The sequence below is a fragment of the Centropristis striata genome, chromosome 7 (genome assembly GCF_030273125.1).
Source record: "Centropristis striata isolate RG_2023a ecotype Rhode Island chromosome 7, C.striata_1.0, whole genome shotgun sequence".
NCBI lineage: Eukaryota > Metazoa > Chordata > Actinopteri > Perciformes > Serranidae > Centropristis > Centropristis striata.
The window spans coordinates 26,507,044-26,523,941 of record NC_081523.1 but is presented as its reverse complement, the minus strand read 5'-3'; the positions used below and the strand labels follow the sequence as shown (position 1 = coordinate 26,523,941).

The 16,898-nt window shown below is 39.4% G+C and overlaps 1 protein-coding gene across 1 annotated transcript in view; it reads right to left on the bottom strand.

Annotated features, from left to right (window-relative positions):
• Positions 1-16,898, bottom strand: part of si:dkeyp-14d3.1 (transmembrane protein 132C) — a 152,614-nt gene that overhangs the window by 70,970 nt on the left and 64,746 nt on the right. Inside the window, exon 3 of the mRNA XM_059337945.1 lies at positions 3,052-3,198. Within this exon, the coding sequence (XP_059193928.1) occupies positions 3,052-3,198 (147 nt within the window). The remainder of the gene's footprint in view (positions 1-3,051; positions 3,199-16,898) is intronic.

The following is a 16,898-nucleotide window of genomic DNA, read 5'->3' as shown; positions in this document are numbered from 1 at the left end:
CTGTACGGCAACAACAAATCTGATAACAGAAATAATTTCCTTAGAGTTGTAGCTCCTGGTGTACTTGAAGGGTCTTATTCAGTCATGTTATTCTGACAATTAATCCGTCCATTTCAAAAGACAAGTTTGCTAGGATGTTAAGAACTATGACTGCGATCATCTGACCCAAATGCACAAACTTATTCAATAGGACATCTATAAGCCAATCACATTGTTCCACATCATCTAAATTGAAGCCACACCCTCTTTTCTTTTAGCATAAGTGGCAGACTCAGAAAAAGAGGAAGCACAAAGCACAATTATTTGAGTTTGTGACATATATTCAACTGAAAATGGTACAAATGCAATATATTTCATGTTCAAACTGAGAAACTTTTTTAAAAAATACACTGAATTCAGAATTTGCCTGTGAATTCTCTATTCTGTTTTTATTTACATTTTACACTGCATCACAAGTTTTTTGGAATTAGGGTTGCACATAATTTGTTTTAAACACAAACATAATTGGGTTCTGAACTGGTTGAATGGAAAAAAAGAAGGCGGATGAGGCAGATTAAAAATGATTAATCATTTATTTATTTTCATATACAGTAACATTCATTTTCAGGCAGCAGGTACCTTTCTATTTAAGGAAGATTGAGCTGTCAAAATGTATTATACTAGTGCACAGAAGGTCTGAAAAGTAGTTTCAGTGCGGGGTGACTTTGAGCTCCTGGGGCAGCTCATGTTTGAAATTGACTGCTAATAAAGTCAAATAAAGATGTATACTGTTTGTTCTGAGAAGTGGAAATATTAAACTAATGTAAAAAACCACAACATGTAACCAAGATCTAAGTTTAACCATCAGCAACTGGCACGACACAACATCTCACCACATGTTACGATGTGAGACGTCTATTTAATGCCTATTAGCTGTTTCTCATTTTACAGCCCTTCAAAGGCAGGCACATATCTTTATCTAAGGTGCTGTGTGCATTGCAGTTACACTATAATCATTCCTCGTAGTGATCTAGTAATAGCAGCATGTCCAAACAAATCACTGGACCCACAGATTCAAATTGCATATGTTGCATAGAGCACTCTACACTTAAATAACCCCTGCACAACTTTGATTATGAAGTTGCAGCTGCTATGTCAAGAGTCCTGTTTTCTTATGGGAGTGATTTAGAATTTGCTAAGTGGAACGAAAGCTAAAGAGCAAATAAGTGGGAGCTTTACCCAATCCCAAATCTGCCTCTAATCCATAAAATTACACCTGTCACTAGAAAGTTAGATCTATTAAAACTACTTCCTGATCCGAGAAGGAAAAACCATTAAAACGCACAAAGGCCTTCAATCAGCACTTAATTAACAGAGCAACCTTTTTCCCCAGTGCTGGCAATCACTTCCGTATCTGCCAGATTAGTTTAAGGACATGAATACAGATAGGGAAATGACCAAAACAACTTTGAGGATATGGCAGTGGAGAAAATAAGTATGCAAATAAAATGAGAGAAGGAGGGAAGAAGATGGTGAGAGAGGGAGAGAAGAGGGGCTATTGCAATGGTCTGTTAACTTCTCCCTCCCCACAGTGGTCTCAACAGACATATCCTATAGCCTTTATGTCAAGTCAAGTGTGTCATTTCAGCAGAGGGAACATCACTTAGATAACCACTCAGTCTGTACGATTCAGTGCCTGTGTATCTCTTGCAAATTCATGAACGATCAGCAAATGCAATTTCCAAAGTGATGGTTATGTAAAAAGACTGTAAAAAAATAAAAATAGAAGATTAAACCACTACTAAGTGTAAGTGATGGCGCTAACTCAGTGGTTGAGTATGACAAAAGGGAGAGAATGAGAATTTGTAGCAGCTGTAAAAGGTATTCAAGCAAATCTTATCACGCTATAAAATCTTGTTTTTTGCATAAAATGTGTTGGAAAGCTAGAATTACTGACTTGTGGTTTTATCTTACCCCCAACCAGGCAAGTTGCAGTTTACATTCATGTCTATCCAGACAGACTCATATATACTGTGTGTGTGTGTGTGTGTGTGTTTGTATATATATGTATATATATATATATATATATATATATATATATATATATATATATATATACAGCAATATATATATAATATATATATAAATTAGTACACAGAAAATCTACACCATAATCAAAGTCAATATGTCAACATATCTCCTTCTGTTGCTGAGTTATGTTTTTGAATAATGGCCATAATAGTGTTTTTGCAAAACATATTATGATGTTTTGATTATGACATTTTGAAGATAAAATGTAATTGCTTTATCATTTTATCCAAGTAGACATTTGTGTGAAATTTTGTCATACCTCTGAATTCTTGAGTTATGGCCAAAAATGTGTTTTGTGAGGTCACAGTGATCTTGACCTTCAACCAGACATGAGACTCAAGTCATAAGCAAGTTCCAAATCATTTGGGCAAGTCAAGTCCTTAGTTGAGGCAAGACAAATCGCAAGTTGAGCCACATCGTAAAAAATAATTATTCAACTTTTTTTTACTTAAACATTGGGTTTGAATGTATCTGTGATTCACAGAAAAAAGCTGCAATAATTGAAATTTTTGTATTAATAATAGAAAAAATTGTGAAATGTGAAAGGGGTCATCAATAGTAATAACCCCTCAGAGAATTATCTCCCAGTTCTGTGAGGAGGGTGGAGACCAAATACAGAGGTAAAAGGAGATTGCACATTGAAATTATAGCCACCATGTGGGCAGAAAAATAACTCCAAGTAATTCCTAATGTTGATCTGTGTCTGCTGGAGGTGAAAATAGGCAGCTTTTTTTTTTTAGCATGTTAGCTACATCAACTGTATAGGTTAATAATATGTCAATATTGTAACACCTTTAAGTGACTCAAGTAATCTGAACTTGACCACATCTGTTCACTTGAACCAGGAAAGGGAGTAACGTCATATATTAATGTGTTTTTTGCAAAAAAAACAAAAAAAAAAATGCTATATATACTTTCATATCTTCTTATCACTTTACTGGAAACTCCCTTCCTTTAAATTGTAGTAATTTATGTGCTGACCTTTGCTGATCGTAGCCGGACTCCTTCCTGCGGCAGTGGAGAGTCACCACTCGGTGGCCTTCGCTCCTTACATCCTGGCTGACCATCCACTGTGTGGGATTGCTCGGACGAGCCCCAAGAAACGTCACTCCTTCTTTCAACTTCACCCTGCGGAGAAAGGAAGTACATGCCTATCAACACCTAAGGCTGGAAGATATTACTTCTGTTACCAAGCTCATCCTCATTTCAGTGAGTCATTGAAAGTATCCAGCTGATCCATGCATGGCAGCTGCATCCAGACAGACAATGATTCTTTTTTTGTCATTCTGTCTAGCAATACATTATCCAGATGGTTCACTGCTGGTCTTCTCTTCAAAAGATGTCCCAGCTGTCTTGGTTTTGATCACATTGTTTTTGTTCCCCATGAGGACATGTGTGTTATTTCATGTGTTCCACTGGTCAATCAAGTAATCAAAACACAGTAAACACCTGCTATTTTAATGCGCCGTTTCTTAATCCTCAACAGTCTGATGAGTGTTGTTGTGCATCTTAGCTAAAATATTTGTAATGACTCCAAATAGAGCTGAAAGCTAAAATAAACTAATCAAAAAGTAACTTTGTCTGACACTTTGAGATCTGCCATCCATGGTGACTGTGCTGTTCTCTATAAAATGAGGCTGCTGTATAAATTGGATGTAACCACCTCATTATGCCACTCCTCTGCCTCCCTTTACCTCCCGAGGTAATAGATTCACTCTCTCGCAGTCTGGAGGGGACATTATGAAAGGGTTTCTTTGACTGCAGCGAAATTACAGCGTCAATGTCCTTGGCTCAGTGAACTACAAAGGAGGAAAATGTCCATAAGAAAAAAAAATCTGCAAATGAAAACCTCCTTTACAGGTAACTTATATTGAAAAATATATCTTCTGTATCCACCAGAGAGTGATCTAAGGGTGAAAGTGTTGACATAAAAAAGATTAAGACTAATGTTCCGTAACATGTGTGATTTTGTCTGAGGATGACAGCGAACTTTCAGGATTGAAGAGCAGACTGAATTATAACAGAGGGCCCAATCACTTTCTCTATCCAATCTATACCAGGCTGGCAGATGAGACCAAAGATAGGACTTTGCTTTCATCTTGAATTTGTTGCTTCACTTTAACATGCACTATGCGATTGCCTGTCTGTATGCCAATGAATGTATCTGCCCTCTCCAGTCAAGCCTCTTTCTTTGATGTAATGTCAAATGGAGAAGGGGTTATATGTGAAGTGAAATGGGTATAATGACAGATGGTATGCTCTTTGTCTCTATAGGAAGATAAACACTACACCTAAGGGTCAATCTGAATGTTGCAAGCTCCATATGCGTGTTTTAAAATATATTTCCAATATGATTTGATGTCTTTTTGCCAGCTGCTTCCATCTCTGTTGTGTGTCTATGAGGCCAACAGACATTTACAGATTCACTACAACATCCAATATTTAGTCATATGCCAAGATCATACTAATATTTTGTCTTTTAAGATGAGATCTGTGTCAGTGTTGGCAGTCATAGAGTCATAAATTCTTCCCATGACTTGGCTGAGAGACATGACTACATGTTGGCCACCGACCAATCATAGCACTGCCTTCTCTTACATCTTGTGAGGTGAAGTGTAAGGTTACTTCTCCACCTGAAAACATCAACAAATATTGTGATTATGAATGAAAGCGAGGTCTGAAGCATTCATCATCACCCAGCAGTGAATTCCTCCGCAGTCGGCACAAAGAGAGTGAGTGTGTGGGTGAGCAGCATACATATGGGTGCAGGCACCAAGTGATGTTACACCCACAGGTGTGATTGATTTGGTTTATTGCTCCAGACCAGAAGGTGATGTTTAAAAGGTTATATGTTTACAGAAATTAAAACATGTCTTGTTTATAGTTGTGTGTGGAGGAGGAGTGCTCTGTGCTCGTATGGCTGGACAGAATGGAACACAATGAGAAGTGCCAAACTGGGCAGCAGAGGGCAAAATAAATCGGATATTCTTGTGTTTCTGTCAGCATTGTGTGAGGCCTCCTAAATTCTGCATCAATTGTCTTTCACTATGACCACACTAAGCAGAAAATACAGATTTTAGCCTCTGCGAACTCAGAAGACCTAATAAATCCATTAGTGTCATGATATCTTGTTTTAGTGAATTATTCTCCAGCCTATTAGAGGGTTGAAAACATTTGTTCTACAGTGCAGAACAGATATTAGGTAACAGATATGTGAGTGAGGAGAATAAAATGTCCCCTGTGCTGCAGGCTGTCCTAAACCAGTTTGTCTGATCTGTGCTGCTGTCCATGGTGCTGATCATGAAACTGTCACAATGTTGCTGTTTTAGTGACTTTAGTGCCTCAAACTTACCAATCACATGTCACATGGACCCAATTTCAAGTGTCATGTCATCATTCCATGGTACTGAAATATTCTATGCATCTAATATTCTTTCAGGGAAGGTCTAATAAAAAAGATGCTGTTGGTTGCATTATGGGAAATTATTTAATATTTATTTATTTATTTAATTGACCTTGTTTTTTTAATAGTTTTTCCAATAATCCCACTAGTTATAATAAAAATAAATAAAAAGAAAATCATATATAAAGAAAAAACTAGAAATATATAAATCAATAAAATAAAATAAAATGAAGTTTTTAATGTAGGTTGTGTTACTGTGTCAACTCTTACTTTTATTTTTTTTAATAACCAGGCAAACAGCGTAAAAAATATATATATTTTTCCGCTACAGTAGGATCAATAGCTCATAATACAAAGCAGCCACAAAATATTACATGTTTGCAACCTCTAAATTCCCCAATGTCCACAGTGTAGTTTATAAGGTTATATTTATATTCCCTTTCATCTTCCTTTGACTGAAAGCAACAAGAACCTGCGTGCTAAACCTAAACATATTGGAAAAGCAGGAAATCACCTCAGCTTGTCTACTTTACAGGTGAAGGAAAAGTGGCTACACCGAAAACTAAATAACAGCACTTCATCTTAACCTACTGCAAATCCTGAAATACACAGGACATCACTAAATAAAAGCTTACAGTGTTAATTCAAGGGTGATTTTTCCCCCACTTAATGGAAGATCCACTTGTTCAAGCCGGAGTGAAAGGAAGTGCTGAGGAGGAACTTACTGGCAGTGAGCATACAACTGTAACACAAAGAGCCCATGCACAGTCCTCCTCTGGTCCCCACGGGTGCAGCGGGTCTTGTATCTGGTTTCTTTACACTTCAGTGATCAGGATGTCTATCAGTGCTTTCCAGTGAGGCTTCAGAATGTTTTAAACACAGTGGAGTCTCAGAGGGGAGCCAGTCATTACTCCACAGACCATATCCCAGCTTACTGAGTAGGTGTTAGAGTAGGGTTGAAGTGTCTTTTATTGACTTAATGGTCAATTTGGCCTTGTAACCAGCCAGCGTAGGAGTCTCCTGGAGGTTAAATAGCACTCATCCGATAATACCGACTTTTAGATTCATGTTGTAAACTCACCAAGGGAATAAATGCCTTTAAATAGGTCAGCTTCTAAAAATATAGCAATCCTCATATTTATAACAATTTAGTTGTATGTAATGGAGCATGTTTACTTAAACTAGGTAAGTACACATTTCAAGTGCTGGCACTCTACTTGTATTGAGTATACCCATTTTATGCCCATTTTACTTACTCCACTGCATTTTAAAGGGAAATATTGGACCTCCACTCTGACAACTTTCTACTGACTGTTCATAAGACATATTATGAGTTTAATGTCATAGAAGAAACTGGCCAACAGTATATACACGGTCGCCCATAAAGAAAAGATATACACTTTATCTGTCAATAATAAATCACATTGTCAAGGTAAAAAAATATTTTATTCCAACTTCATGAGCAAAATCAAATCAATCAAATCAAAATTACTTTATTTATCCCTGAGGGGAAATTCAGTTAGTCTGGTAGAATCTCTTAAAGAATGAGACAGCCTGATGGCTGTAGGAGCGAAGGATCTTTTGAATCTCTCCGTCCTGCAACGGAGAGAGAGGAGCCGTCCACTGCTGTTTTTTTGGTCCATAAAGGTGTTATGTAGCGGATGATCCGGGTATTTTAAGATGGACTCGAACATCATGACAGTGCATCTCTCCACCACCTCCTCCAGTGTATCCAACCTGGCAACCATGTTTATTTGTTAAAATGCCCTTGTTTAAATGTAGAGGCTGTTTTGATGGTGATAATTCAGAAATATTCTTTGAATGGAGTGATTGTGCATAATGCATACTTTTACTCTTGATAATTTAAGTACAAGTTGCCATAAATACTATGTATATGTATTTCTACTTGAGTAAGATTTATAATGCAGTAGGGCACAGGTTAATTCACATGATAGAGCATGCATCCCATATAATTAAGGCTAAGTCGTTAATGCAGCGGCCCAGATGATTCCAACTCATGGTCCTTTGCTGCATGTCATCCCCTCTTTCACTCCCTCTTTCCACCTTTACAATCTTCACCTTTTATTCAATAATAATAATAATAACTTTTAATAATAACTTTTTTTTGTATAGCACCTTTCGGAACAAGTGTACAATGTGCTTGACAATATTTTAAATTGCATGACAAAAATTACAAGCTCCTAGGATAAAAGTGAGTTTTAAGAAGAGATTTAAAAGATGACATTGAGTTTGCCTGCCTGAGATCTCCAGGCAGGGAGTTCCAAAGCTTGGGGCCCCGAACAGGTCCTGACAAGGTCCTTTCATCTTTGGTGACCAGTTGGGATTTAGGAACACTAGTAGGGCCCTGCTGGGGGATCTCAGGCAGTGATCAGACTCATAGGGAGTAAGCGAATCACTAATGTAAGCAGGAGCCTGACCATTGATGGCTTAAAAAAAAAGGAATGCAATCTTAAAATCTATTCTAAAACTAACAGAGGAGGACAGCAAGGATGGTGTGATGTGCAGTCTTCTCCTTGTGTGGGTTAAACACCTGGCAGCAGCATTTTGGATCAGTTGTAAAAGGTAAAAGACCAAAAATATAATATAAAAAAATTAATTCAGGACATTTACTTGTAAGTACTTAAGTAAAAAGGTCTGCACACTTCTTCCTCTACTGTCAAAAAAGAAGAAAAAAAGAGTCTACAGTCATTCCAATCACATAGTCAGGCTGAATTTAGGCTCATTGGTGCTTTGAGCTAAATGCTAATGGGGCCTTACCACAATAATAATACTCACATGGTGATGTTTAGCAGATATGATGTAATTACCATGATCACCACAATAGTTTAACATGCTATCATGCAAACATTTGCATCTACAACTGAGGCGGATGGGAATGTCATTAGTTTGGCAGGTATTTCATTATTACAATCTGATGACAGCACTAGAGGAAAAGTCCTGGGATTACCAAAGTTATTACTGTTGATCCGAAAATAGAATGTCTGTAACAAATTTAATGGCAATCCATCCAGTGGTTTAGACATCACCAAAGTCTTTATGATTCATTTTCTGTGGACCATCCATGTCTGTACAAAATTTGGGAGTAGAAATTAGATATTTCACTGGATAAGTGAAAAGTCAGAAAGTCGCCCAAATTTCCACTATTCATTCCTGGAATACTGGTGTCAAAACAATAAAAAATAAAAATATAATTTTTGAACATGTTCAACTTTGTTGTAACATTGTATCATTACTGTTTGCATAAGCTGGTCAGAGAAGCACACCTTAGTAAGTATTTATGCATCAGGTAGCTGTACATTTCCCTTAATCATGCTGTCTTGTGTCCATATTTTATAGAACTGTATCTCTCTGCTGTGTGGCATTCCAGGACACAAATAAAGAGTGAAGTCAAGGGCAGGAAAGACAATGATTGGGTAGAACTCTCCTCAAAGTCTGACAAGCTGACACTCCCCTCGAAAATGAAGGAGCAGGGAACACTTTATATCAATACACCTGGGCTCTCCTCGGCCTCTGAATAGGTCTCCTGTGAAGCCACGGTGCTACAATCGAGACTGAATGTTCTGAATACCAAGTATTACACAACCAGAGGGGAAGTAAAGAGACAACGGCCCACAGAGGGAACAAGGGGAACAGTGTAAAAAGGCAACAGCCTTTAGCTGACAGTTTAAAAGTCACACTTGACGCAACTCCACAAAACTGTCAGGAATCATAAGAACCAGACGAGTACTCACTGACACCGTAGTAAGACTGCATCAAACTGAACCGAACGACGGGAAGTGGATGCAGGTCGAGGCAATCATGGAGCACAAAGTGGTCCACTACAGATTCTTATGGCATTTCATGTCATCAAGAGTCTTTCTTGGATAGAAAGGGAAGAAAATCATGCTGTAACTACTGTATTTTCTATCCTCCTTTTCTTTTCCTCTCTCTTTCTGTCTCTCTACTCTGCCTCTACTCACCTACACTCACACCTGATTGTATGCTTAGACTACCCAGGGACTCCCTTAATAAATAGTGATGAGATAAGTAGGAGAGCTACTTCTCAGCGGGGCAGTGAAAGGAATAAACATTTCCTGGGGAAATCCAATAAGGTCGAGGCTGGACGACAATGGGAGTCCCCAACCAGCGGTCTGTGTCCCGTGACCCTGGCTGTACTTCAGTTACCTCTGTGGCCCGTTTCCATCCGGCTCAGCCGGGCTGCTCCTGGCTCACATGCATCACAGGGTTTGGTGACCTATTCCGACCATTTCTCACCGCGCACTCTGAGGACCATATGCGTCCACAATCAGCAGCTCCCCGAGGAAGCGTTTGCTGTTTTATTGTGCCATCCCGCCTACATAAACAGTGTGCGGGGAATGCAACAGCTCAGTGGGGAACGGGGGAAAAGAGAGAAGCTGCAGTGTGGGGAAATGGTAGAGAGACAGCGGGAGGACAGTACTTTGTGATGGTTTGTGGTTGATGGCTAATGGAACAGTGTAAAGCACCGCGCTCATCTACGAGTCTGCTGCTTCACAGACCATAACTGCCACAAAAGCAGACACTGGAACGAACACACACACACACACACACACACACATACACAGTGACAAACAAAAAATAAATCAAGCCAAACGCCTACACTCCAATTCTGAAGCACCACATCAAAACAGACATATTTTATTTTTGCAATGTACAATAAGACATGGAAACTTTTGCAAAGTCGTAAAAAAAAAAAAGACACTTTGTGTGTCTCTGAGAGTGTATGCAGGAGGTCCTGTCTTGATACACTGTGGTATTATTCATGGCTTTACCCCACCAACCCTCTCCTTTTCTATTGAGCTGCTGTCTGTGCCTACTTTCTCATTAATGACTAGCTACGCTAGCTGCATGAATCTAAGAATGGTAATGTCAGTTTGTTGGTCCACCACTTTGGTCCAGACGATAGACTGTGTAAAAAACAGTGGACACAGTCACCGTGACGTCACCCATTGTTTTGTGGACTCTGGTTTAGAAGCGTTTGGCCTGTTGGCCATCCCCATATTGTATTTTTTCAACCAGTACATGCGCAGAACAGATAAAAAAAACAGTTGATCTGTGCATGCTGAAATAATAGCTAGGAGATAGAGACAAAGTGCATTTAAGTCCCGCCCCCACCAGAGGGGAAAACAATCCCTCTTTCTCCCTCGACTTTGTATTGAATAAAGGAGGCTCCTAGTCAATTCTGTCTGTTAGCAAACAACAGAAAATGACTCAAAGCTCCTGTGTGGTGAAAAGCACTACCAACAGGGCAAAAAACTTATAGCTAATTTTTAAAAATCTGACGAACCAAAAAGCTAAAGCCTTTAAGAGGACAGAAGTGGGTAGAGAACAAGCGACAACCTCTGGGTCTGAGCAGTGAGGCAAACCAGGAAGTGCCTTAAGCTGCATTCTACCGAAAATTCCAGCAGGGGGTGCTGACTGCAGAAGCATTTGGCTCCATTAATTTAATACAAAATTAGAAAACTTCTCACTTGATTTATTACCTCAGAATTTTTTTTAAGACAACACAATATAATGTTAATTGTGTAAATAATGGCCCCATTTAGAAGAAAATAGAAGATAAAGAATCATATGATTTGGGGCGTGGCTAACTTCGACCCTTTCACTGTATTTTCATTTAATGTTGAATGTTTATTTCAACATTTTGTTCATGAAAAATGTCTTGTTTGTACTAACAGACACTCCAAGGAGTCGCTGTTCATTTTTCTTAACGTACATTTTGTTTTGTTTTTTGCTTGCCAAAATGAATATCCCAGTTAATGCTAACATGAATTAGCAGCGACTTCTCTCAGTCGGGTCGCCGGTGTAGAGAGGCGTGTAGTCAGTGTCGTCAGAGTCGTCAGATCCCTCTCGCTCCTCCAAAGTCCAAATATGGTCTGTTCCCCATTTCCGAAAAACCCATTTCGAGTGTAACGCTGAACTCAATGCCTCAAACGGGCAGTCCACAAACCAATGGGTGACGTAAATGGGTAAATGGGGCGCACTTATATAGTGCTTTTTATCCAAAGCGCTTTACACTACACACTACGCTCATTCACCCATTCACACACACATTAACACTGGTGGCCGAGGCTACCAGGGTACACTGGTGCCACCTGCCACCATTGGGAATTCATTCACACACCGATGAACGCAGCATCGGGAGCAATTTGGGGTTCAGTATCTTGCTCAAGGATACTTCGACATGTAGCTGCCATGGTCGGGGATTGAACCACCGGTTACTGGAGAACGCTCTACCAACTGAGCCACAGCCACACGTCATGGTGAATACTTCCATTATTTATACAGTCTATGATACAGACAAATAAAAACGTGAGGCATCAGGAGTTACAATGGGGAAAACAAATGTGCAATAGTGAAAATCAGTATATTTAATGTTAACTTACATATGCTGAGTATTTTGTCACTGACTCATGTATACAAAGTCAGTTTTAGGCTAACTACATTTCTGTTAGTTAAGCTAAAGCATTTGAGACTATGTAACTTGTGTTGTATGAGAATGTGGGTAATTCAGAAAGCTATGCCTTAGCTTGCTAATTATCCTTTCTAGTAGACATAGAGTGCTAAAATAACAGTATGATATGCTTAAATCTAATAGTTTTAGCTTGAAACAGGCTGTGTTTTAGCCAATGGTTGTGTACTTCAGCACCGATATGCTAAGTCAGAGAAACCCCCAGTAAATATTATACCAGGTTTGCATCCACATGATGGCATTGCTGTTTTTAAGTATAGCCTCAAAGAGTCTGTGGAGTGGCTGTAGACTCTTAGTCTTGTTTCTTTTTGTTTCCTTTTCAAAAAGCAACAGACAAGACAAAAATAAAATACTTCAGGTAAGGTCACATGGAGTTAGGAGTTTAAATTGACAAAAGAAACACTTTAGAAAAAAAGACAGGATGGAGAAGAGGCTGAGGCGCCTGAGTCAGTGTGTTTGCAGGCGCAGAGCATGACTGTGCACTCTGCAGTTACTTAAATCAATGTGCCGTGCTGCTCATCTCGACTATTCAACAGAGCAGGAAAACAGATAGTATAGATTACAAGAGACCAAAGTGAGCGCCGATTGTAGCCGCACAGTGGCTCAGAGGATTAAACTGTTAAAATCGTCATTAATGTTAATAGGACAACAACAGAGTGTTTTAAATTTAATGCATTGACGCAACACTTTGGAGCCCCTTTTATGAAACCTGTAATATAAGCAGGAGGTGGGGACCAACTTTCACTTTCTGCAGCCTATCAGCACGGTCAGGTAAACATAATATCCTCAGTCTATCAGCCTCCATCAGTCTTTTCTCTTAGTATGAATTATTCATTCACTCCTTCTTTGTATGCAACATAATGTCAACATGAATGATAAGAAAGCATTTAGAATTCCGCACATGTATCCATGTAAATATTAGCATTTATTACAGACGGCAATATTTTAGCTTTTACTTTGTATAACAGGACTGTTTCAGGAAGTGCCACTGCCAGAAGTGACTCAGTAAAATAGGTCTAAGATAATGCTTTACTGTATATTAGACAATAATCCGTGTTTTGCTGGTGCCAATGGGGGTGCCACTTGGTTTTGGTAACATGCTCTACCTACAGTCATTTCCTCCACATGCCAGGAGACACATTTCAGTGGCTTTTCATTTCTGAATCACACAGCAGAGATTACAGAAGTACCCATTGTTATGCTGAGTGGCCATAAAAGAAAGGGAAAACACATTTTGTATGGAGATCTGTTTGCCAATTACTCAATCTTTTGTGTAGACACGGTGTGAGCAACGAGGGGGGAGCATCGAAAATCCCATTTGAAGAATTCATATGATTGCTATCATGGAGTGCAGTTTTGTGGTGTTTCTCGCAGAATGTGTCCACCTAATTGGATTTTCACAAAATTCAAGAGCACAGCGAGAAAGAGGGGAAAAGCCACGCAGAAAAAGAAAAAAAGAGCGACTGGGAGAAATAGAAACAGTCAATAATGACGGATGTGAGATCATTTAAGACATAAAATATTTGCACTGCTCTCCCTCCCCTGTTTCATCAGATAAAGTGTTTTTCAATCAAAGCAGACTCTAATTTAATTCAGCAACTTCAAGAATGTCTCTTTTCATTAATGCAACATGACTGACTGCAGTTAGTTAGTTTGATGGTTTGTGAAATAGTTCCTCTTGCCTGTAAATTGGAGTATCATCCCTTGTTGGGGATATTACAGTGTATTTGAGGGGAGCTGATTTAGAGTGAGCAGGTATTGGGGCTCAACAGAGGCTGCTGGAAAGTGTGTATTTCCACTCTTTCCTGCATAGGGGCAGGCAGGCAGGCAGCCGCAGGCTAATCTGCAGATAAATGTGTGTGTTTGCGTGCGTGCGTGCGTGTGTGTGTGTGTGTGTGTGTGTGTGTGTGTGTGTTTGTAGGTTGCCTTTCATTTCGAGCACAACAGCAAACACTCTCAAAACTCACACAAGCCAGGCAAAGGAAAATGTGTCGCTACACACACACAATACAAAAGTACACGTATTCTCATGCATGTATGGCTCACACATGTATGTACACAAACCCTCAAACAAATGCAGAAACTTATAGTAGCAGGCCTCTGTTGAGCTGTGACAAAGAGATAATGTCACAATGTTGCCGTTGGCAATAGAGATTAACCCGCACAGTTGTTTTTTCCCATGTTTTTCCCTTTTCATTTCATTTCCAGTTTGAGAAAATGGGAGGGAATAAATAGTTGCATGCCCAGAGGAAATGGTTAGTAAATGGGAAATTTTATTGAAGGCTCTGGCTCTGCTGCACACACACTGATGTCTCATCTCCGGTTTCATCTGGTGTGTTGGTCAAAGGATGCATTACATAAAGGTGAAGATCATTAAACGGTGACTCACAACCTACCCACCACAGCTCAGGTCACATAAACTCACATACGCTTTCATCAATTCCCAACTTTTTCCAAATGTATAACATCACTCATTATATAAAAGTGGATATTGTTCATTCTTTCATACAATAAAACTGTCAATACTTAGGTTCATGTGGTCAGCAATCGTAGTGTTACCTTTAGCTAAGTATTTCAACTATTTATCAAATACTTTTAGCTTATTGTTTTAACTGTTTAGTTCATACTTTTAGCTATTTCTTTCTACCATTTAGTCATTTCCTTTAGCCAAGCAGCAGCCTCCAGAGCTGAAAAGTGAAGCCAATAAAGGAAATGCAAAAAGCTGCAGTTCCTTAACTGGCCACTTGAGGCTAGCTCCAAACGATTAATGTTATAATGCACAGCTTTTAAAGAAAAAAAAATACATGTTTTGTCTTGTACAAAAAGCAGTTTTGGTCTCTATAGCTAATATCCACTTTCATGAGAACTGTGATGAGAATGTTTTAACTCATACATTTAGATAATGTTAAGGCTTTAAGTTTTACATAATTAAATGCATGGCCACTTTGAGGTGGCTGTCCACTGCATTCAGCTCACCCACACTCCTTTTTTTTTGATAACCCAGGAGGAGTCAGAGATGACTACGGCTGGAGCCAACCACTCTGAACCTCATTTTAATGAACATAACTAACCTATGGGTGATGTCACAGAGACAACGTCCATATTTTATAATGTCTGTGCTTTTAGCTCACTGTTTAAACCTGTGTTTAAACATTTAGCTAAGTAGTTTCCATGCACTCTGCAACATGTAGTGTTCAAGTGTTACAGCTGATTATTTTTAAAACCCAATTATAATTTTGTTTTTTGTTTTTTTTAATGACTTCAGCTATTCCACAATCTTTCTATGTTTCCCCTGGGGTGAAAGGACCTCTATAGGAATAACTGTGTACAAATCATACAGTTTATATTGAGGAGAAGCAAATTGCTTTAAATCACAGGAGAACTTTCTCCATGCCCGTTTCTAAAGGCATTTAAAGTTTGTCTCATCAACCATAGTTACCTGTGATACAAAGGAGTTTGATAACAGATTTTAATACATCATATGCACATACAATATTCATATCAATGTATACTGCATAGGAAGTATTGTTTAGCTTCTTGTTCATTCACTTGTTCTGCATTCTGGCTGAGAAAAAAGCCAAAGTTTTTCCAAACTGAAAGTTGTCTTTCAACTGCAACAGCAAACTGGTACACTCGCACGAGGATTTTGACAAGCAAGAGGTATAATATTCCATGTTGACACAGTGAAATTGTTCCATCCTAGAAATGAACAGGCAACTGAGCGGTGAATTGAAAAATCATTTATTTTAGTCTTCAGAATTGCATTAGGGGACAGGAAAGTTGATCCTATTTCAGTCACCAGGTTTTGCCTGAAGCTATTAGTTATTGGCACTTTTTGCTCTGCTGGAGTTGAAAAATGTTCTCCAACTGAAACCCAAAAACTTTCAGTATTCCACCTGCAGTATACCAATGTAAGACAATACAGCAGGTGTCCATTAACTGGGTGGATGGCTGTTGTAGAGTCGGTGATGGTTACTGACAAATAGAGACCTGTATGCACTGAGACACTGATGCGATGCCATCATGGCACAGAGCTGTGGTGAGTGCAGAGGGAGCCGGGTCCTTCAGGGATAACACAGCATGCTGTTGGCTTCATAACCTTCCTCCAGAGCCCAGAGTTATTCACATCAGCCAGGAGCTTCCTGTCTTCTTTCACACATCCCTTCACCCCCCTTGCCCCGCCTCCATGTCTCTCCTTCCCAAGGGGGTACGAGAGTTGGTAAAAGATAAGCTTTGTGTCGTGGCAGAGGCAACTGACACCGCTTCAACAACATGAGGATTTAGCCTGCGAACAGAAAACTAATGCCCTGCACGTGCGGGGAATCTCTGATACACACCCTCATCCATCTGCTCATGTATACCTAAACATGAATGGAAATGCACACGTTTGCACACACACGTTCACGCTTATGCTTGTGCAGACACATTCACAGAGTGAAATAAGCATAACGGAGGCGCCCAGGAGTTCACACTGAGACAAGCGGGTGCACGCACACACACAATGAGGCAATGAACAGCCTGCCGCAGTAAACGGCTCCGGGCATGGCTTACTCTAATGCTCACAAAATTGCTTTTAATTGGTGGAAGAGAATAAATCAATGCAAACCATGTTTAGAATACTGGCAAAGGGGAAGAGGAGAGGAAAGAGGGCAAAAAATGAACAAAGGCTGCCATGCAGATCATCAGAAGATGCTGCTCTAGAAATGAAAATGTTACAGCACTGTTGTTGAATTTTTTTTTTTTCACAGTTTCCCATTTCTCTGTATCCTTATAAACCAGTGATACATGTGAATTGCAACTTTTCGAAGAGCTAGTAGATCTGAGCAGACTGCAGGGCTATATCTCCACACAGTGAGTCAGTAAGCTTGATAAGTAGTGGAGAATCCTCAGAGAGAAAAGAGGCCCCCGGGCGTC